Source organism: Monodelphis domestica, chromosome 4 (genome assembly GCF_027887165.1).
Source record: "Monodelphis domestica isolate mMonDom1 chromosome 4, mMonDom1.pri, whole genome shotgun sequence".
Taxonomy (NCBI): domain Eukaryota; kingdom Metazoa; phylum Chordata; class Mammalia; order Didelphimorphia; family Didelphidae; genus Monodelphis; species Monodelphis domestica.
Window position 1 is genome coordinate 17,806,441 of NC_077230.1, and position 22,765 is coordinate 17,829,205.

General features: G+C 37.3%; 1 protein-coding gene across 3 annotated transcripts in view; it reads left to right on the forward strand.

Annotated features, from left to right (window-relative positions):
• The window catches only part of EFHC2 (EF-hand domain containing 2), a 222,997-nt gene that overhangs the window by 95,377 nt on the left and 104,855 nt on the right, over positions 1–22,765 (forward strand). For all 3 annotated transcript variants that reach the window (XM_007493310.3, XM_007493311.3, XM_056826099.1), the window contains 4 exons: positions 2,118–2,341; positions 15,500–15,751; positions 17,574–17,684; positions 18,040–18,178. In XM_007493310.3, coding sequence (XP_007493372.1) covers positions 2,118–2,341; positions 15,500–15,751; positions 17,574–17,684; positions 18,040–18,178 — 726 coding nt within the window. The remainder of the gene's footprint in view (positions 1–2,117; positions 2,342–15,499; positions 15,752–17,573; positions 17,685–18,039; positions 18,179–22,765) is intronic.

The following is a 22,765-nucleotide window of genomic DNA, read 5'->3' on the forward strand; positions in this document are numbered from 1 at the left end:
GACTGAATCAGTATTCTGTTTAATGATCAGATATGCTATAAAGACTTTTTTTTGTTAAATAAATAGCTATTTGAAGGACTGTTAGCCAGGAAAGAAATACCCTTCTATCAGCCAAGTGTCTTTAGGCACAAAAAATCTGGCCTCTGCAGACTTTTACGAAAATAATTCCAGAAAGTTCTAGAAAATTCAAAAAATGTCCTTACACTATAGGATTTACCTTTAAATGACAAATCAAGAGCAATATTTATCAAACAGAGAGGAAAATAAGACAAATATGTATTTCTATTGTTAGATTATCATAGTAATTACAATTTAGCTTCAGGATGAGACTTAAGTATTATAAATTAAGAAAATCTCAACAATAACAAAATTGTGGAAATGGTTCTAAATGTATTTTATCATATAATAAATATTGTTAGAATCTTCTGATACCCTATAATATAGTTTGATATTTTTGCCTTTAGTATCAGTTTTTTTTCTTTTCTTTTCTTGTCTTTTTTTTTTAAGTCCCTTACCTTCCATCTTAGAAGCAATACTGTGTATTGGTTCCAGGGCTAGACAATGGGGGTTAAGTGTCACACAGCCAGGAAGTGTCTGAGGCCAGATTAAACCCAGGACCTCCCATATGCTATTTAGTTTTGATTATCGAGTATTAGGCTTCACTTAATTTCAATTATTTATGAATTTAATACCTGAATATTTTGCTTCTACAACTTGAAAATCACGATATTTTTTATAACAGTCTTCTCATGTCACACATACTCCCCCCTAAAATTGAGCCACCATCTTGGCAGTGATTATTCAGAGCACCAGTAGTTCTTTTATTTGTTCATCCATTGATCCCCTCAAAAGTGTGGTTTGGTGCATATATGGAATGGGTTGGCATAAATTGTTATGTCAATGTTGTTGTTCAGGCATCTTTCAGTTGTGTGTGACTCCTCATGACCCCATTTGGGGTCTTCTTAGCAAAGATGTTGGAGTGATTTGCAATATTGTTCTCCAGTTCATTTTCCAGATGAGGAAACTGAGGCAAACAGGGTTAAATGACTTGTCCAGGGTCATACACTTAGTAATTATATGTAAAATCACTGAAATTCATTTTCCTGTAAAATCAGGATACTAACATCTGTAGGTGGTACAGTGGATTGCGTGCCTGACCTGAAGTCAGGAAAACTCATCTTTGTGAGGTCAAATTCAGCCTCAGATACTTACTACCTTTATATGACCTTGGGCAAGTCATCAATCCTGTTTGCCTCAGTTTCCTCATTAATATTTTTCCCATGGTTACAAGATTCTTGTTGTCTCCCTCCTCTCTTTCTTCCCTCATCCTGGAGTTAACAAGTAATTTGACTGGATTATAAATATATTATTGCTCAAATCCTATTTCCATATTATTTATTTTTGCATTAGAGTAATCTTTTAAACCAAAACTCCAGATCATATACCCATATAAACAAGTGATAAATCATATTTTTCTTCTGGATTTCTAGTCCCTCAGTTCTTCCTCTAAATGTCGAGAGTGTTCTTTCTCAAAAGTCCCTCAGAATTGTCCTGGATCATTGCATTGCACTTAGCCAAGTCTGTTACAATCGATCATCCCACCATGATTCAGTTACTATATACAGCGTTCTGGTTCTGCTTGTTTCACTCTGCATCAGTTCATGGACGTCTTTCTAGTCCTTGAAGGAATCAAGCCGTTCATCATCCCTTATAGTATTCCCCCAATTGAAGGGCGTCCCCTTATTTTTCAATTTTTTGCCACCACAAAAAAAGCCGTTATAAATATTTTTATACAAACAGAACCTTTCCCATTAAAAAAAAAAATATTTGCATACAAACCCAGTAGTGGCAATTGCTGGATCAAAGAACATGCATTTTTTTCAGTTTCCTTATTTGTAAAATGAATTGGACAAGGAAATGGCAAAAACACACCAGTATCTTTGTCAAGAAAACCCCAAATGGGGTCCCAAAGAGTTGGACATGACTGAAACAACCAGACCACAAAAGTACCTCTTCTCCCATGGATTTTGTGAGGATTAAATAAGATAGTCTTAAGGCATTATATAAATGTCAGCTGTCATAATCATTAAAAAGATTACTTTTCTTTCTTTTTATAGGAATTTTCATCCGACGTCATCGGATTCCACTCCCATTTCCTAATGATGATCAGTTTTATACAATACATCATTTTAATGTCAACACAGAAGTTGTCTTCTATTCCCGAGTATTCAAGATTTATGACTGTGATCAGTTCACAAAAAATTTTCTGAGGAAATTGGGCATTCCACTAAATTCCCCAGGAACTTGTCCACCCGATCCTTACATGAAAGAACGGAAAATGGTGAGAGGTGACAAAGTTTTGAGTTGTATTAAAATCGAAAACCTCCCCCTTCCCTCAGTGAGTTCATAAAAACAATATGTATTTATTATGGAAAATATGGCAAACTCAGGCAAATTAGAAAACAGCATTTTAGGTTAAATATTACGTGAATGTTACTTCTCCTTTTGTTCGTGAGGCTGCAGGATTGGATATCCTACTAAGTTCACAAAGATCCAACCTGATGGTCTATAGTGAAAACCAGAGACTCATCAGCAGGCAGCTTGGGGTTGGGAAAATTTATATATAGCAGCCAATACTTAAATTGTGGGACAGAAAGATTCAGGATTTGGCCTAGCATCTTTTTATTCCCATTGTGGGGTGAACATTGGTTGGTTAAAGGATTCTTTTCATCTTCCACTCAGTTGCCTGGTTGCGCTGGTCATAACTCTGGTTATTCTTGTCCATTTTTTTCTTTTACTATTTCAGAGTTAACTGAGCATCCTTTATATAGTAAACTGATCTGGGCTACCAGAAACTTGGGGGGGGGGAGAATTGAGTGTTCCTTTTTGACTCGATAAGCCAAAAAGGAGAAGAATTCTAGCTAAAAAAGAAAAAGGAAGAAAAGTTAAATGATGGAGGACCATCGTTCCCAACCATGCATTGTGATATCTCCAGGCACCTCAGCTGACTTACAAGGGCACAGGGGAACCTTTTACATTTGTGTCCTCACTGACAAATGCAACTATTAGGTATTTCTTTTGGCCTAGGGACACTCTGAAAAAAAATGACTGAGACTCTCAAGGTGCATTGAATGGGGAAAAATGTGTGACCCCCTGGAGAAGGAAATTAGAAGGGTTAGGAAAAGAAGATGTATATGGCATCCCAGCTGCTAACAATGAAATGAGAAGAATAACAGGGACAATTCTGTATCAAAGACCCACCTGTGGGGTTTGTCACAGCAGCCCTTCAGGAAGTTGACCACAAGAGCTATTAGAAAAGAAAAAGATCTCAATTCCAGGAAGTGTGGAGAACAGGAAGAGTTTGCAGTACCCTAAGGAAACTGCTGATTTTTCTGATACAGCCAACTGTAACCAAGTTGAGAAACTCTGCTTTTCTGGATTAGGTGCACCTACCTTGGATTGCCTTTCCTAAGTAGGTTCCTTAAATCTATGGGTACATTTCTCTCTCCTTTCCTGATTACAGGTCAGCAACTGGCAGTCCTAAGAAATGGCTGTTTCTAGTTCAGCAGTTCCTTTGTGGGTTCAAGAGGTCCTGAGTCAGGTGCTGACAATCCATTGGGAAGAAGTTTCCTTAATAGCATGCTTCTTACAGGGAACATGACCATCGTCAAGATCATCCCATACTATGTGGGGCTGGTCAGGAGATCCGGAGATTGTGAGTTGCTCATATAGTGTGGGTCCAAGGCAAATAAAAAATTCTTGTTCATCAGTCTTACAAGCCCAAGCCTTGTTTTAGGGATTTTTTCTAGAGAAACTTCAGGATGGGAGCAGAGCAGGAGAAAGAACGTCATCCACTTAGGGGTGGAACCTGGGTCCTTTTAAACCTCAAAACCTTTCCTGAGTTTCCTTGAGCCATAAGCCACTCAGGGCACAATTATCTATGCTCAGAGTATGGGCTGGTCTCTCCCAGTAGGGAAAGATAAAATAGGTTCAAGGAGTACCTTTCCATCCTCCAGATTGTCAGAGAATGAAATGTTCCTTTAAAAAAATGGGAGAGCTTCACAGTGCTTGGCACACAGTATATGCCTAATAAATGTTTATTGAATGAATGAATTATAAAAGAAGAAAAAAGGAAAATGGATCCGAAGAGGGGAAAAAAAAACGTATGGCAGGAGATTGGAGACCGGAAGAAAGCAACACAGAAGAAATAGAAAGACCCTGGAGTGCTTCCTTAAGAGGAGGGAGTGATTACCATCTGATACAGACACTGCTGCCTATCCTCCAAGATATCCTGATGAAGAGTCATAGATACCATTAGGCAAGAAATCATAGGTAAGTATCAGAGATGCGTAGTGCTGGCCTCAGGTAGTGTGTGCCCGACAGTTGCTGGGATGGGATGAGAATGCGCAAGATCAATGGCTACGACCCATTTTTGGTTGATCTGTGTGGGGACACAGACTCCTGCTGGAATGCATCTCGAAAGTGTGCTGATGATGGCAGCGTTGGGTGAGAGTGTGAGGAGCCCAGGTGCCGTGTTCATCATCGTATGGATAAAAGGGTTGGGAAGTGACCGGCTCATTACCAGGATGATCTCTGAGAATAGGATTTGCATTTCTGGATCACAGATCAAAATATAGATGTGACAGACCCATGAGGTTGCACCGAGATATAGGAAGATGGGACTGATGGCTGGAAGATGCTCCTCATTCCAAAGAAATAGGATTGGTCCAATGGGGGGGGGGGGGATAATATTGCCCATTAAGATTTAAGGGAAGGAATCCAAGGATATTCAAGTGGGGAAGCACGGTGAAAAGCAATGGACAAAGAAACAGAAATACATCCACCTGGACACTAAAAGAAAACTGATGAAGAGTTTGGGAACCCTGTTTTTCAGGAAGGCAATGTATGTACATGCTGTCTCCACTGGCTAGATAGTAAACTTCATGAGGGATGACATTTTTCTCTTTTGTTTTTGTATCCCTATCATCTCTTTATATGGTGCTTGGCATACAGTAGGCACCTAGTAAATGCTAAATGGACTCGTGATTGGACTATGGCTCTGGAACGGTATACTATCTTTTTTTACCCCTTATTTTCTGAAATAGAATAGATACTAAGCATCGATTCTAAGGCAAAGGAGCAGCAAGGGCTAGGCATTTGGAGTTAAATGACTTCCCCAAGGTCACACAACTAAGAAGTGTCTGAGGCCAAGACCTTCTGTCTCCAGTCATGACTCTAAGCATTCCAAGGATATCCTTTCTTAGTCATAGACAAGATAGGTAAAAGGGGTGGGCGAGTAGACAGTATTAAACATTTAGAAGATACAACCATATGAGACGTGGCTAATAGGGTATTAGAAACCAGGATAAGTACAAAGAGAGTACCTGGATGGTCTTCATCAGTTCAAGTAACAAGACTCAGATGAGCTACATTTCATAGTACTGAAATAAATGTTCAATATGGTTTTCAAGCTGAATTCAGTCAACTTTAGAAATGAAGATTTGAAAAAAGGTTATTTTTTAGATTTTCTCCTAATCCTTAACTCCCTCTAAAAAGCTTGTAAATTTTTTTTAAAGGAGGGAAGATAAAATTGAGCAACACCCTAAAAAGCAAAACCAAACCAAACCAACCCTGACTTTATATCTTTTACACCTCTGGACACTTCTCCACCCTCTTTGCAAGGGATCAGAGTGGAGTGTCTTCTCGTCTCTTCTTTTGAGACGGAACTTCATAATTTCACAACGTTGATTTTAACTGTCAAATTTCTTTGTGAAATTGATGAGAATCATGAGGGGTATTGAAGGTCCAGAGAAAGGCAAATATTGTACAGATTTTCCAAAAAGTGAACAATGTGGAGTCAAAAAATTATAAGCCAGCAAGCTTAACTCAGTTTCTTGGCAGAATTCTAGAACATACTACCAAATTTATGGTTCTTGGAAATCTAAAAGGGAGGCAGTGATCCTAAAGTGTTCTTGGCTTCCACAAGAACAGATAATGCAGGGCCACCTCCCTTTGCTTTTTCTACTAAACTGCATTGGAAGAAAGCATTTGGCAAAGAAAGTCTTTAGATTTCTGGTTTTATTCTTTTTTTTCCCCCCAAACCTTTATTTTTATTTTAGAATTAATACGAAGTATAGGTTTCATGGCAGAAGAGCAGTAAGGACGAGATAATTTGGCTTATCTGACTTTCCCAGGTTCACATAGCTAGGAAATATCTGAGGCTAGTTCTGAACCCTGGATCTTCCATCTCCAGGCCTGGTTCTCAATCCACTGAGCTACCTAGATGTCCCTGGTATTATTCTTCAAATAAGTCTAGCTACTTATTTAGATGACTGCTTGGGAATGAGAAGAGGGGATACTTGGTCAGAGAAGTATTGAATTAGAAACCCTATGAGTTAATTTCCCCCCAACTCTTAGATTCTATGATTTAAAATATATATATGTATATATATATGTATATATATATATATATAATGCTTCTTTCTGGGACAGCTAGGTAGCTCAAAGGATTGAGAGCCAGGCCTAGAGATGGGAGGTCCTGGGTTCAAATCTGGCCTTAGATACCTCCCAGCTCTGTGACCCTGGGCAAGTCACTTAACCCCCATTGTCTAGTCCTTACTGCTCTTTTGCCTTGGAACCAATACATAGTATTGATTCTAAGCCAGGAGGAAAGGGTTTTTTTAAAAAGGCTTCTTTCAAGAAAGCCTAGTTTTGGTGAAAGTCATGGAGAATCAGTTCCATTTTTAAAAAACATTTATAATTTAGCAACTTAGAAAAATTTAAATTTTGAATATAAATTCTATTGTTATTATACTTTGATCTCCTGTCAAGAGCTGTAACTGTTAGTCATTTTACATAGACTTGTTCATCTATCACTATCTTTCCCGCCCCCTTCCTCTCCATACACATCCCACTGGCATTATTCATCAGGGATGTGCACACCCAGACAACTCTCACAAGGCACATTTATTGTTAATGAGGGATATATAAGGGGAAATCTTTGTGGAATCAGATTTGTATATGTTTGTGTGTGTGTTGATTCATTTGCTTTTTTTGTGTGTGGGTGAATCCTCTGGATGAGAGATTAGATAAATACAAACTATTCCTACTGCCACTTTTTTAGGATCTTTTAGGTAGAACCAAAAAGAAATTTAAATCCATAAGAATTCTTATCCTTGTGGATGTCTTGCCTTCATTAACTAATAGTACCTGGTGTTTGTTAGACTGTGGTCAATGTGAATTATGATGGATTGCATGAAGTATGTGAGTGATACTCTTCTCTACTGAACAGATGATAAGAAAGAAATCTCTGTGAATAACTAGAAAATGTTTCAGACACTTTACTTTCAGAGGGTATTCAGATTTTTAAAAAACCCTCAGTGAACATAGCAATTTATGGGAAAAGTTAGAATTTAGTAATAGATATTTGTATTTTTATTGACTTTTGTCCATTCTCTTCTCCATTGCCTGCTACCTAAAATGCAGTTAAAATTAAACAATTTAACTTACGCTATCTTAAGAATGTAATCAATAATACATTTCTTGGTGCAGTTTTGAGACCAAAAAGAAAGATTTTTAATTAACATGGCGCTACATGCTGTAGTGGTTAGAGAGGTCCAGCCTTTGAGCCAGGAAGACCTAGGTTCTAGCCCTGCTTCTGACAGATACTATCTCTGTAGCCTTGGGCAACCTCCTTAACTTTTCAGTGGTTGCTCTTCTGCATTGTAGAGGGTGTTTCCTCCTTAAGAGATCCCCATACTAAGGAAATCATAGGTTTGGTCCAAAAGGACACATTGATATTAGTTTAATCAACTGAACATTAGACACATATACAGGGCATTCCTTATCTTTGGGTAAGAATATAGCAAGAACCTTCCAAAAATTATATAACTTGATTTCAATATATTTTGCTTCATTTTTTAAAATGAATTCAGTAAACTTCCATTTCTCTAGGATCATAAAGTTTAAGTGGCACATTTCCCTCTCCCTGCCTCCCTCCCCCTTCCTTACATTTAAGAAAGAGATCCATGGAAAATGAAAAAATATCAATCAGTAAGTATATATAGTGATCCTTCACCTATGGTGGGCGTTATGATCCAGAGACCCTAGGGAAATGTAAAAATCCATGAAGTACAGTCACTGAGCCAATCAGCACTCAGGATACAGAACACGGCACTGTAATTGGTTGCTTTTCACTTCCATCAGCCTGTGTTCAATATCATGTTGGTAAACTTGCATAAGCAGTAGTGGTGTACTGCATTTCCATTGTGTGCAGTACGGTATTCATCTGCAAAAATCCTGCAATATCACGAAAACTCCATGATGCAGAATTAGATATATATTTTTTAAAAACCCATGAAACAGTGAAGCTATGATAAGTGAATCGTGATATAGCGAGGGATGACTTTAATGTCTGATATGCTAGGGGTTTATTTTAAAAACAACTTCCTAAAGTCTTAAATCTTAATGTCTTAAATGCAGAATCGGCCTAATCTCCACCTTCTACATCTCTAGGTCTTACTGTGAAATAGACAATTCTGACATACTCCAGGATCTAAAAATGTCTTTCTGAATCATAATGTTAGTACATTGCTTATTTGCTGTCATATAAGACACTCAGAACACTGAGTGCCCTGCATCCCCAAGCCTCAACAAGAACAACAAAAAATATACACACATACCTTGTGACCCTGCATTCCATGGCTTGAGTACTTCCTTCCTTAAGCTTATAGAAAGGCAACGTGTAATTATTATCTAGGTAGAAAGTACAAGATCTGAATTGCTTATGGTACTCTACTTGTGGTCTTAAGAGTTACTTCTTTTAAGTTGCTTTTCTCTCCTCCTCATTCCTCACCACATGGTGCAACCACGAGATGGTGCTAAACAACTTGAATTAACTTCTTGCTGGCCAGGACTAAAATTAATCTAGGGTATGAAATGGAATATTATTCAGAATATTTAAGCATTAAATCATTTGTCTATGCCAAACTAGTGAGCTCTAACTCCTTTTAGGTTCAACTCTTGCTTGCATGATAAATTCAGAAAATAGTGATCTCAAAGTTTAATATACACTGAGGGAAGTGAAAAAACCCCCATTTCTCATATACAGAGAGACCTTTGCCTTCATCTATGTCCCAGACCTTCTGTAACTCTTCCAAATCATTGCGTATGGTTAGGAAGAATATTGACCATAGTCATTTGTACTTTTTTGGGGAAGAACTGGGAAAAGTATTCATTTCCCATTGAATAATCATGGAATAAAAAAAAAAACAGCTTTTCAGTTCACCATACCACTAAAATTCACAAAAGGTGTCATTTTTCTTCTCAAGACTCTTGGTCCTTATCTCTGTTTCAGAATTAGGACCTTTTCTCATGACATAATAGCTTTTTACTTACATTCCTGGGTAGGGGGACCTTTCCATATGGTTAATTCCAATCTCTCCTATACCTTCTGTACTCTATTCTCAGAAGTCCAGATGACAAAGTTAACTGGGGAAAAATAGGAAGCAAGAAGTGTAGTTCATCACATAGAACATTTTTCATCCTATTATATAATTTGTGATCATGATCCGTAGATGAAGGGGAGAGTAGAAATCAATTTTCATAGAATGGGGATTCTGGGATTGTATCAGAAAATTTTCAGTGCCCTTTTTTAAAAAGCAATTTTTTATTGATGTGTGTTTTAAAATTTTATTATCATTATCCTTAGTATTCCTCCCTTTTCCCAGAAAGCCATCCCAGATAACATACAGTATTTTTTAAAGAAGAAAAAATATCAGCACCACTGATCAATATATTGAAAAAGTCTAAAAACATGTGCCATGTGTAACACCCACAGACCTTCTAGCTCTGAGAAGGGGTCAGTAGGGGATATATTCTCAGATCTCTTTATTTGAGTCACGCTAGATCTTCCTAATTTTGTAGCATTCCCTTTTGATTTTTTTGGTGTGTGGGTTTTATTTTCATTTGCATTGTTGTAGTCAATGTATGTGTTGTTTTCTTGGCTCTGCTTGCTTGAATCTGCCAATAAAGATCTTTCCATACTTTTCTGTATTAATCACATCATTTCTCAGAGGCCAGAAATATTCTGTTGCATCCTTATAACAGAATTTCTTTAGGTATTCCTCAGTTAGTGGGCATCTAATTTGTTTCCATTTCTTTTACAAAAAAGTGCTGCTTTGTATCTTTAAGGCAGCTAGATAAAACAGAAGATAAGAGTACTAGAGCTAGTGAAGATGAGTTCAAATCCTGTCTTGGCTCTTTGCTAACTACATAGCTCTGGGCATGTCATATAATCTCAGTTTGCCTCAATGTACAAGCAAGGGCCCAGGTTCACAGGTTTAAGTATTGTTCAGACAATGCCATTTCTGCAAACCCCAGATGGTATTTTACTATTGTTTCTATCTTGAGTTACTTCCCCAATTTGCATTTGAAGATTGAGTCTCCAAGTGGTGACTGATTATACTTGAGGTTCTAGCAGTAACCTTGTAGGACTATTTTTTGTATTCAGGTTATTGTCCAAATTCATCTCTCCTAAATGGTTCCTGGTTTGGTGCCCTCCAGTTACAGGTCCAGTTACTCTGGTGATGTGGTCAGTAGAGAGAGGGATAATGGAAAGAGGAGTATAACATTTCCTCTTTGTCACTCTTCACCTTTCTGCCTCTGGCTTAGGGGCAGTGGTCACCTCCACAAATTTATCCCCCAAATTGGAATCTTCCATGCTGGACAGGCAACCTCCGGAACCAGTTTCTTGTTTTTATACATGACCTATTTTATAGACCCTTTTTACTAGAAGAATTTTCCCCTTATAGAGTGATCACAGCTTTTGAAGCATGTTTTCACATGACAACTTAATCATGAAAGAATATCATAGTTATGGAAATGTAGGAAAAATCCTTAATATAACTATGTGATTTCTTTTTGGGTACATTGGTTGATTCTTTGAATTGTGAAGATAGGATTAACTTCCCCTTGCCTATTTTTAGATAATCAAATCAATAACTTAAAGTACCCCTACTTACCATTAAGTATGAGAATTCACAAGTCACTTACTAGAGTGACAACTAAAAAGGCCACTACCCTGCCCTCTTGCCCCCTGGGCAGTGCTAGGCAAATTGAAAGACTGTCATTAGTTTCTGTGAAGAAGGGGGAGTGACAAGAAGTGACAGGAATTGATGTGGAAAAAAGGAATATAAATGGTCTAGCATTGATTCCCTTCCTGGCATTTGGAGAGATTGGTTCCAGAGATCCCTGTCTTGGCTTGGAGACCTTTTTCCTGGATCCTGTGTTGACTTTCTGGATGAATGACTCGGATTTTCATGTGGAGATTGGAACTTTGTTGTGGGGCAAGCTGAATTTCATCAGATCAGCACTTAGGATAGGATAGGCAACTCCTTACCTTTCTCCCTCCTACATTTTATAGTTCAACTCTTTCTCTTCCTCTTTATAAATAAAAGCTAACAGGTTTTTTTCCCCCTGGCTTAGGGATAATATTTTGAATTCAGCAACCACAACAGTGAATTTATAACTCTTTTATTTAGTCAAAACTTCAATTTAACCCTTACATACATAATCAAAGGGATTTTTATATCTGATAAAGTTGTATTCAGGGTATTGGCAAATCTTGTTTATACTTTAATACCTCATCTTGATCTTATATTAATTACATTAATTGAGATGAGGGGTGGAACCTACCTACCTACCTACCCCCTTTATAATATATTTAAATTAGATTTTTTCTTTTAGTTCTACATCCTGGAATCAAATGCCCCCTCTTTCTATCTTCCCTCCAAGAAAAACTTGTAATCATTTTCTGTAAAGCAACCCTTAATAGACTTGAATAAGCTTTTATCAGTTTATTTTTCCTAGTATGCAATAATCTATTTCTCAGAGATTTCATTTGCTAACTCTGCATTTGTCTTTTTTACTTTCTTCTTGAATTTTGGGATCCAAACTTGAGCATTTTTTTAGTCTGATCAGTGCTAAATATAATAGGAAGATTAAGTCAAAGTCCCTACATAATATATATTTTTTATAAATCCTGGCAACTTAAAAAATCATTGTTGACTCATATTTAGCATATATCCAGACATGTTCTGGGAAATATTTAACAATTATCTTAGGGGTAGGGACTAGGAAATGTCTAAAGAACACACTTTTAAGTTTCATCTGCAGAGTTAACATTTTCTCCATCACTTTCTTAATCCTAGAAATGAGCAAACTAGCAAATAAAAGCCTAACTTGTAGCATTGGCTGATTTGAGGTAAAAATGCCTACACTTAAAATTTAGCAATCAGCTCCAGCACAAATGTGCTTATACTCAATATAGGGTTCCTTTTGGTGAGTGGGGACCAGGTCTAGAGGGATAGTTGCGCAATTAGTTAAAAAGTAGTTTGTTTTTTCTTTTCCTAAAATATCTGAGTCATATGAACTTCATTCAACTACCTATTTTCCTGAAACTTAGGAAATAATTAGCTAAATTCTATCAAAATTCTTGACCTGTATAAGAGAGGAAGTTGTAAGACAGAAACCTTGGGCAGAAATCAGCTGCAAAGAGAAAGCACAGGGGAAGGGCAAAGGAAAAAAACCTCAAGATTCCAGTGAGAGAACAGAAGCTGAGAGAACTCAAAAACTGCCAGCTCACCTCACTCCTCCAACTGAGTGCCTAAAAAGAGGATCTCTGATGCTAGTGGTCCCTCTGGACATCAACTACTTTCCAGTGAACCCTGATATCTCTCTCTCACCATAAATATTGTAGATTGGGACTTTGTAGGAAACCATCTATAGAGAAAACTCCTCTCCAAAGATTATTCTCTACCTTTCTATCCAACTTGTCCTGAACTCCATTACTCTAACTAGATTAGACCAGGAGTAGGGACTAACCAGCAACTGATCAGAAGAGGAATCAAGGTCGAGAGCCTGGACCCCCGAGATTTGGGAGAGATCAGTCTGCCAATCTTTCCTGCTGCCCAAACCTTCCCAAATGAAGTATTACTACTTAGATCAGGTCTACCTAGTTTCTGACCCTGAAGGAGACTGATGATTTGGGGAGAACTAGACCTCTCCCCAAAAAGGAGGGTTAGCTCAGGATCCTAAGGACCCAACTACTAGATCTAAAGAGCAATCTTCTTTTCTGGGCTGAGGAACAATATCAAGTCTTAAGGGGAAGAAGTGACAGTTGGGGTACTGGAAGAACTCAGAGGCAGAAAAGTTTATTCTCAAAGTTAACCTCCACCTTTCAGAACCACTCTCTGAGGAGACTTACTCTGTCCATTAAGGAGGCAAAGCCAGGTTACGTTCCTCAAGGGGAAGAGAGGGGAAGGTCAACCTCTTATCTCCCCTTATTCCTTCAATCCTTTCTCTCCTTCTCTCCAGTTCCCTAGTGTATGTGTGAGTGACCTTCTTACTGGCCATTCATTATACCTGGTGGTCATCATGGGTGGGGTAGGAAGAATGAGTGAATAAAGCAAGAGAACCAGTGGACTCATACGGAGCAGCTGGGTAGCCCAATGCTGGGTTTGGAATTGGGAAGGTTTTGCTTCAGACCCTTTGAAGCTGTGTGACTCTTGGGGATTCATCATTTAAATTCTCTTGGCCTCAATTTCCCCATCTGTAAATTTGCTCCTCCTACTTAGGGTTGTTGTGGGGGTCAAATGAGATAACATATGTAAAGAGCTTTATGAACCTTAAGGACAGACACTTTATAGGATTGAATATGAGACTAGCTATTTTCTTGAAGCCACAGGATCATCAGAGGTTATATAGCTGCAGCCTTGAAAGGGCTACGTCTTGGGGAAAAGAAAGGTTAGAACTAGGAAGTATGAGATTTACTGGCATTCCTCTTAGCTCTATAAAGTTCCTTCATGTCTGAGTGGAGAACAGAGCCCAGACATACCTAGGATCCCATCCACAAACTACCTTTAAGACATTTTCTAAGATGGGCTAAATGCTTCTCAAGGTCAAGGATCCTTAGCCTTTTTTTTTTTTCTTTTGCATCACAGACTTCTCTGGCTGTTTAGTGAATCCTCTTTGGACACTTTCTTAGATTAATGTTTTTAAAATCATAATATAAAATGCATAGATTGCAAAGAAAACCAATTGTACTGAAATATTGTCTATCTCTTTATGTATTATCTATATATGTATCTATGTTTCTATGTATGTATGTATATCTGTTTATCTATCTATCAATCTATCTATCTTTTGATCTATCCATCTATTCATCCATCTCTCTCTTTCTGTTGATCTATCCATCAATTCATCCATTTCTCCTTCTCTTTCTGTTGATCTATCTATTTATCCATCTCGGTGTGTGTGTGTGTTGCATCTGTCTGTCTATCTATACTTTGTGTCTGTCTGTCCATATTCTAAAGGCTCTGGACCCAGGTAAGAATTCTTATTCTAGAGAGGGAATTTACGGTTAAAGTACAAGATACATGTTATATGTCCAGTATTTCTCTGAAGGGAATTTTTCTAAGAGAATAGTAAAAACTGAAATGCTGATATGAGAATGTAAAGGAACTAGCCATATTCCATTTCTCTAGGTTAATTTGCACTGCACTGTACTGTTTCTTCCAGTCCTATTCTAGAGACCAACTGAGCAGCCCCCATGGCGCTGATTAAGACTATTCTGGTTCAGGGAGCTGGTGGAGGATGGGAGGAGAGGAGACATCCAAGAAGTACTTGTGCAGGCACAGAAGTTAGGATGAATGAATTGGCAGAGTGATAGGGTCACTAGTGAGTCAGAAGGGGTAAGTGATGCTAGAAGCCAGGACCAAATCAGGAAGCATCAAGTCAAATGCAACTAAAAGAGAGGCAAAAACTGAGCTTCAGACTCAATATGGTATCGAATTTGATAAAAAATTCTCTCGATTTATTTAACTCATGTATTCTGTGGGCACACAAACATACATGTATACACACAGGTTTTTAGTCCAGCTACATGTGGTCAACCCCATATCCCATTTTCCAATGAATTTTTTCATTGCTTTCACTGCTATCTTTTTTTTCCTTCTCTCTCCTCTTATGGTCTGTATTGTTCCCCATTGCAATAACCATGGTGTTATGGTGGCAGATGCTTCCCGGGTGCAAACGAAACGCCAACATAAAAATAACCAAAGTGTATTATTTTTAAGATGGTGAAAACCCAGAATATTTTCATTTTCCCCAACATTTAATGTCTTTAAAGCTTTGGAATGAGCAAGAAGCATGTAAAGTTATAAGAATGTCCTTTTTTCTAAAGGACAAATAAGAATTATTTAGGGTTTTAGAAATTTATGTTTTCAAGAACGTTGCATAAGTTTGTTTCAAAGAACTTTCCACAGACACTTTTCTTCAAAAGCAGCCTGGTTTTATTTTATGATTTTTTAAAAAAACAAGGTAAAGTTATTGAAATTCCTCACAGCATCCTAGGGGAGAAGATGCCTTTGGTTTATTTGTCTGCCTGCAGTTCAGGATAAACATATATGGCCATGCTTATTCATCTTTCTTTGCCTTGTAGAATTTAGACCGCATGAACCCCCTCCGTCCTTATGAGCGCTTTGATACCCTGAGACAATTCCTGGAGCACGATGGGCATGTTTTGCGTTTTTACTGCTTGTGGGATGACACAGAATCAATGTTTGGTGACCCCAGAGAACTTGTTCTTCACTACTTTTTGTCCGATGATACCATTGAAGTAAAAGAAGTCATACCGGCCAACTCAGGCAGGGATGCTATTCCATTGTTCCTTAACAGGAGAAAACTACCCAAGGTAAAAAAAAAATAAAATAAAAATAAAAAAGCATACCAAATTGAAGTGTGCTTTTCTATCTTTAAATACTTCCCTCATTATTTCAATTGTCATGTGTTATGAACATGATGACAGTTGCCATGCATTAGTCAGTGTGGAAATCACTGTAATTGCGTGAATTTCATTCTACATTCATCTTTGGATATTATGCACGTTGCAAAGGATATGAAAAATTGGATTTCTGGAAATCCTGAACTTCGAATCTAGTAAGGCAAGAACTCAAGTGGAATCTGTAGACTTGTCCATTTTTAAAATTACACAGCTTCCTTTACACAAGTCATAGTAATTTAAGTTCAATTTATGACTCAACCACCTTTGTCTGTATTTGACATTTACAGTTTTTCTGCAGAAATTAGAGGCCATTATCCAGGTAGGCTCTGTCTACACATATAAATGGATTTAACCATTTTAGAGAGGATTGACTTGTTACCATCTAGTTGCTAATCAGAGATTTTTAATTGACTATTAGGAACAAAAATGGTAATGATCATTCGAATCGTTCAAAATGACTGAGCTGGTTAGTGCATGAAGGTTTGGTCCTTAAATGCTAAAACCCCGGGAGCGTATTTCACATTTGAGGTTTATTTTTCAGTGCTGACAGTTACGTGGAGGAAAAAACACCTATTTAAAAATCCATCAGAAACAGAAGTTAGTCTATTGGTCCATAACAATCTCTGGGCTGAGAGCCCCTGGCCACCAACTTCCATTAACTTGCCCTAGGAAGGAGACTTTGCTTTTGACTATAGACTTCGCTACCAACAGCTCATTTGCACCCAACTTGAAAAGCAGCTGGGGAAAAATACATAGACAGAATATTCTATGTATGCTTTTTGTGTAGGGGCAAGGACTAGATTGATGATCTCATTGACAGGGATGAGTAAATTCTCTCTATTAATGTTGATCAGTACTTTTCCTGAAACCGAAAAGTCTTAGAAAATTGCTTAGAGCTTTGAGAAGTTAGTTATTTGCTCAGGATCTCCCAACTAGTAGTTGTAAGAAGTCAGCCCGGAACGCAGGGCTTCCAGGGTACCAGACCAGTTCGGCATCTGTCATACCAAGCTATTTCTTTATGCTTTTGAATAATGATCTAAAAAGAACTTGCATTCCCAGTACCTAGAATTAGATACTTCATAAATGCTTGTTAATTTATTCATTGATTAATGATGTCATTAAAGTAAAAGAATGAATACCAGCTAACTCAGGCATGGAGTGATGTGGACAGTGACACACCTTAGATAGAAATATATACAAACATATATACATATTCATATACTTGTGTAATGAAATATATAGCTCAAATAATATATGTCAAATATATTTGATAGATAGATAGATAGATGGAGATCTCTGTCTGCAACAAAAATAATCTTCTAATGCTTTGCCTCTTTTCTCAAAACTTATGCCCATGGATCCCATACCTCTGGCAGTTTTCAGAAGTGTGACCAGAGTTCTGAGAAGGGAAGGATCCCAAAAGGTTAAGAGGAGGAGGCTTGGGGAAGGTTTTATTAACTATGTAGGATTGGGATTTGGAAGGAGAGAAGGATTTAGAAAAATAAAGGTAAAAGAGGAGAACATTCCAAGTAGGGGATGGGAAAAACACCTCAGAAGGCATAGAGATGAAATCATTTTTATAAAATGGCTTCATATCCTTGGCCATAAAGAAAAAAATCCAACACATATTTTCTGATTCTGAAGGCTGGGCTACGTTTACTGTCTTTGGGTTCCAAGGCCAGCACATATTTAGTGCCTATTGTTACTTGGTCTTCTGCTTCTTACTTGCTAGTGTGCTCCCACTGGACTATATCACCCTGGCCAAATCACAGATCGAACAATTCTTAATGTGTTTGGAGGACTTGTGGGAAATCGAGGCCGATATCTATTGGATAACTGTAAGGTAAGAGAATTGCAGATTTTACTAGAAAACTTCAGAGCTGATACACTTTATTGATGTTTTCTTATGCCGATTCTCTAGGATCTGATATTGATAAATAGTTAAATATTAGCAGAAAATAGGATTTTGTTATTTTGTTAAATATATATCATTGGAGAGTCATGAACTCTTAGAGCTACATGAATTGCTTTTCAAATGCTCTAATGCTAAGGAGATATTTTTAAGTGCTACCATTTAATGTTGCAAATTAACATCTGGTTTTGGAAATGGATATAACAGTTTATATAATTTATTTTTTTTCTTTGGGAAGCTGATGTTTGAGTGGTACCTTACTTTGCCTTTTTAATTTATTTTTTAGACAGGAGCATTAAATCAGGAATTTTACAAAGACTCAGATCTGAAAATAGGCAACACTATCAATATTTGGGGGAGAAAAGTACTACTTTGTGATTGTGATGAGTTTACTAAGGCATATTATAGGACTAAGTATGGACTTGGTAAGTGACATATATACATTATTTTCCAGTGCTAAGTATTATTTGAAAAATCTTTAATTCCTTTTTTTAGTAAAGATTTTCTTTTGTAAGCTTGAAATTCTGAATGTGCAAGTTAAGGCATTATGTTGAGATAATTGAAACCGAAATCCAAGTACAGTTCTTTTCACTGACTGTCTTGCATCTCATTGTGAATGTAATGATTAGGATTTAATATGTAGTTTACTTCCTTCCGTCTGTGCTAGTGACTGCAAACATGTCCTCTTCGAGGTTTCCATTTTTTAAAAACCCTAAACTTGCTTTAAGGGTGCACAATTAAAAAAAAAAACGTTTAATGATACCTTTTGCCATTTCCAAGTTAAAATGTAGTCAAGTGAAATCATGTATTCTTTAGATGGAGCAATGGAAAATTTTGAGATTTAGGCCTTATCTGTAAAGAACAAAGTAAAATGGAGATGCATGTCAGCTCCTTGATTAGTTTGCTCAGCCCAGATGGCAAATGCAACAGACAACTTAGATTCAAGATCTGGCTCTGCCATTTGCCACTTATAAAACCATAAGCAAATCACTTTGCCTCTCTGACTTTAATTTACTTGTATTCATGCCTTTAAATAAAAATTTCTTTGTAAGGAGATAACATTATCTTGTGGATCTCACTAAGACTTAAATTCTGTGGCTACCTTGAAAAGAGAAAAGATACTTATACCTTTACCTTTTTAAAAAAAATTTTTTTTAGAGAAAGATGAGATCAATCAATCACCAAGTATTTTGAAAGCACCTACTGGGTGTCAGGTTTTGGGGATATCATAAATGTAAGAATCCCTCTTCTTAAGGAACACACATTCTACTTTCCATTTTCTAACCATGCCTCTGATTACTGGGAAAGAATAGAAATACTACAACCATGCTTGACATCATAACGGACTTTTCAGCTGAATTCTTGGCACAAGATCACATTTACCTTGCATAAGGTTGCATAATGCAGAAGAAAAGAATCTCAGAGTTGGGAGGAACTCCAGATTATGAGACCTACTCTAGCCATATCTAGAAAAGCCCTTAATCACACCCCCAATTAGTGACTAATTTGTTCTCTGCTTGAAGTCATCCACTGAATATGACTTCACTAGCATTTATTCTAAATTATGAGAAGTTTTTTCTTTAATGAATTAAAAGTTTCCCTTCTCTAGGGTTCACACATTACTCCTAGTTAGGATGTAGGAGAATAGAAAAAATCTAATTTCTTTCTCACATAGCTCTTCATATATTTGACATTGACCAAGCCTACTGTAAACCTTCTCTCTAGGCTAAATATCCCTACTTTCAGCAGATACTCATATGCCGGTCATTTATAGTCCCCTTAAAAATCATTGTTGCTCTACTTTGGGTACACCAGAATTTACTGATCAAACTCAAACATGTTGCATTAAAATGAACACAATATTACAAGTATGGCATGACTAGGGAGATAGATTATTATGTTACTTGGTTTGGGCACTATAAATTTTTAGTCTTGTCTTATAGCTGCACAACTGACTTTGTGAATCCTAAAGTAGGACTTTGAATTTAATCCTATTAAATTCAATCTTTATCATTCTAACTAGCTGAAAACGTTCTGGACATAACTCTCCCAGGTTTGAGTCACTAGCAGATTTGATAAACATGACCTTTTTGCCCTTATTTATATCTCTGAAAATAATGTATAGCAGCAAATGGCCAAAGATACATCCCTAGGAAATGGTCTAGATACCTTCTTCCAAATTGACATTGGCCCATTAATCACTATTCTTTGGGTTTTGTCTTCATTCTGTTTGAACACCATTATCAACTGATCTCTGTATTTTTTATCTTGTCCAGTGAAAGCAAGAAATATGTCTTCAAATACCTTGATGAAATATACTATACTACAGTGATATGCAAATTAATTGTTTCAAAGTAAAATAATTAAATTTATTGTCATACAATAAACTTTGCAGATTTTTACGGCTTTGGGAAAAAAACTAATATTCAATATGGTCTCATTTAAAAATTTTAATGAATACTTTACTTTTATTTTTATTAAAACAACTCTGAGGTACCACTTTATACCTAGCACACTGGCCAATATGGTAGCAAAGGAAAGTGATACATGTTGGAGGGGATGTAGCAAAATTTGGACACTAATTCATTGCTGGTAGGGTTGTGAATTGGTCCAACGATGCTGGAGAGCAATTTGGAACTATGCCCAAAGGGCTTTAAAGAATGCCTATCCTTTGACACAGCCATATCACTGTTGGGTTTGTACCCCAAAGAGATAATAAGACAAAAGACTTGTACAAAAATATTTATGGCCTCACTCTTTGTGGTGGCAAAAAAAAATTGGAAAATGAGGGAGTGTTCATCAATTGGAAAATGGCTGAACAAATTGTGGCATCTGCTAGTGATAGAATACTATTGTGCTGAAAGGAATGATGAACTAGAGGAATTCCATGTGAACTAGAACGACCTCCAGGAAGTGATGCAGAGTGAGAGGAGCAGAACCAGGAGAACAATGTACACAGAGACTGATACATTGTAGCACAATTGAATGTAATGGACTTTTCCATTAGTGTCAATGCAGTGATCCTGAACAACTCAGAGGGATCTATGAGAAAGAACACTATCCACATTCAGAGGAAAAACTGGGAGTAGAAACACAGAAGAAAAACAACTGCTTCATTATATGGGTCAAGGGGATATGGCTGGGATGTAGAATCTAAATGAATATCCTGGTGCAAACATCAACAACAGTGAAATTGCACCCTAAGGGAAGGATGGAGGGAGGGAAGGGAGGGAAAGAATATGATTCTTGTAACAAAGGAATAATGTTCTAAATTGACTAAATAAAATTTTTAAAAAAGTCATGAGAATTTTCAACTTTATCAGAAGCAGGGCTCTGAATCTTCTGATGAGACCCACTGTACTTAACCTACATAAAATTGCCTCCTCTCTACAGAAAGGAGACAGGTGTTTTTCCTATCTTCTCTAGGAACAAAGTGTTCATTATAACTCTTAAACATTCAATGGCTTCTTGGTGTTATCACTTAGATTTTTTAATTCTTTCTGAATAATGTTGTTTTTCCTCTCTCTTTTTTAATTTTAATGTTATTTTGTCAATTTAGAACATTATTCTTTTGTTACAAGAATCATATTCTTTACCTCTGTCACCTCCACCCAACCTTCCCGTAGCCGACACACAATTCCACTGGGTATTACATGTGTTCTTGATCAGAACCAATTTCCATGTTGTTGATGTTTACATTAGGATATTCATTTATAGTCTATATCCCCAATCATATCCCCTCGACTCATGTAATCAAGCAGTTGTTTTTCTTCTGTGTTTCTACTCCCACAGTTTTTCCTCTGAATGTGGATAGTGTTCTCTCTCGTAGATCCCTCCAAGTTGTTCAGGATCACTGCATTGCCACTGATGGAAAAGTCCATTACATTCAATTGTACCACAGTGTATTGGTCTCTGTGTATAATGTTCTCCTGGTTCTGCTCCTTTCACTCTGCATCAATTCCTAGAGGTTGTTCCAGTTCACATGGAATTCCACCTCTCCCATAGCCGGCGCATGATTCCACTGGGTATCACATGTGTTCTTGATTCGAACCCATTTCCATGTTCTTGGTATTTGCACTAGAGTGTTCATTTAGAGTCTCTCCTCAGTCATTTTCCCTCAGCCCCTGTAGTCAAGCAGTTGCTTTTCATTGGTGTTTTTACTCCCACAGTTTATCCTCTGCTTGTGGATAGTGTTTTTTAGATCCCTGCAAGTTGTTCTGGGACATTGCATTGACCCTAATGGAGAAGTCCATTACCATCGATTGTACCATAGTGTATCAGTCTCTGTGTATAATGTTTTCCTGGTTCTGCTCCTTTCGCTCTGCATCACTTCCTGGAGGTTGTTCCAGTCTCCATGGAATCCCTCCACTTTATTATTCCTTTGAGCACAATAATGTTCCATCACCAACATATACCACAATTTGTTCAGCCATTCCCCAATTGAAGGGCATCCCCTCATTTTCCAATTTTTGGCCACCACAAAGAGTGCAGCTATGAATATTCTTGTACAAGTCTTTTTCCTTATTATCTCATTGGGGTACAAACCCATCAATACTATGACTGGATCAAAGGGCAGACAGTCTTCTATTGCCCTTTGGGCATAGTTCCAGATAGCCCTCCAGAACGTTTGGATCAATTCACAACTCCACCAGCAATGAATTAGTGTCCCTACTTTTCTTCCATATCTTCCAGCATTCATAACTTTCCATAGCTGTCATGTTAGCCAATCTGCTAGGTGTGAGGTGATACCTCAGAGTTGTTTTGATTTGCATCTCTCTGATTATAAGAGATGTAGAGCACTTTTTCATGTGCTTATTAATAGTTTTGATTTCTTTGGCTGAGAACTGCCTTTTCATGTCCCTTGCCCATTTATCAATTGGAGAATGGCTTGATTTTTTGTACAATTGATTTAGCTCTTTGTAAATTTGAGTAATTAAACCTTTGTCAGAGGTGTTTATGAAGATTGTTTCCCAATTTGTTGCTTTCCTTCTGATTTTAGTTACATTGGTTTT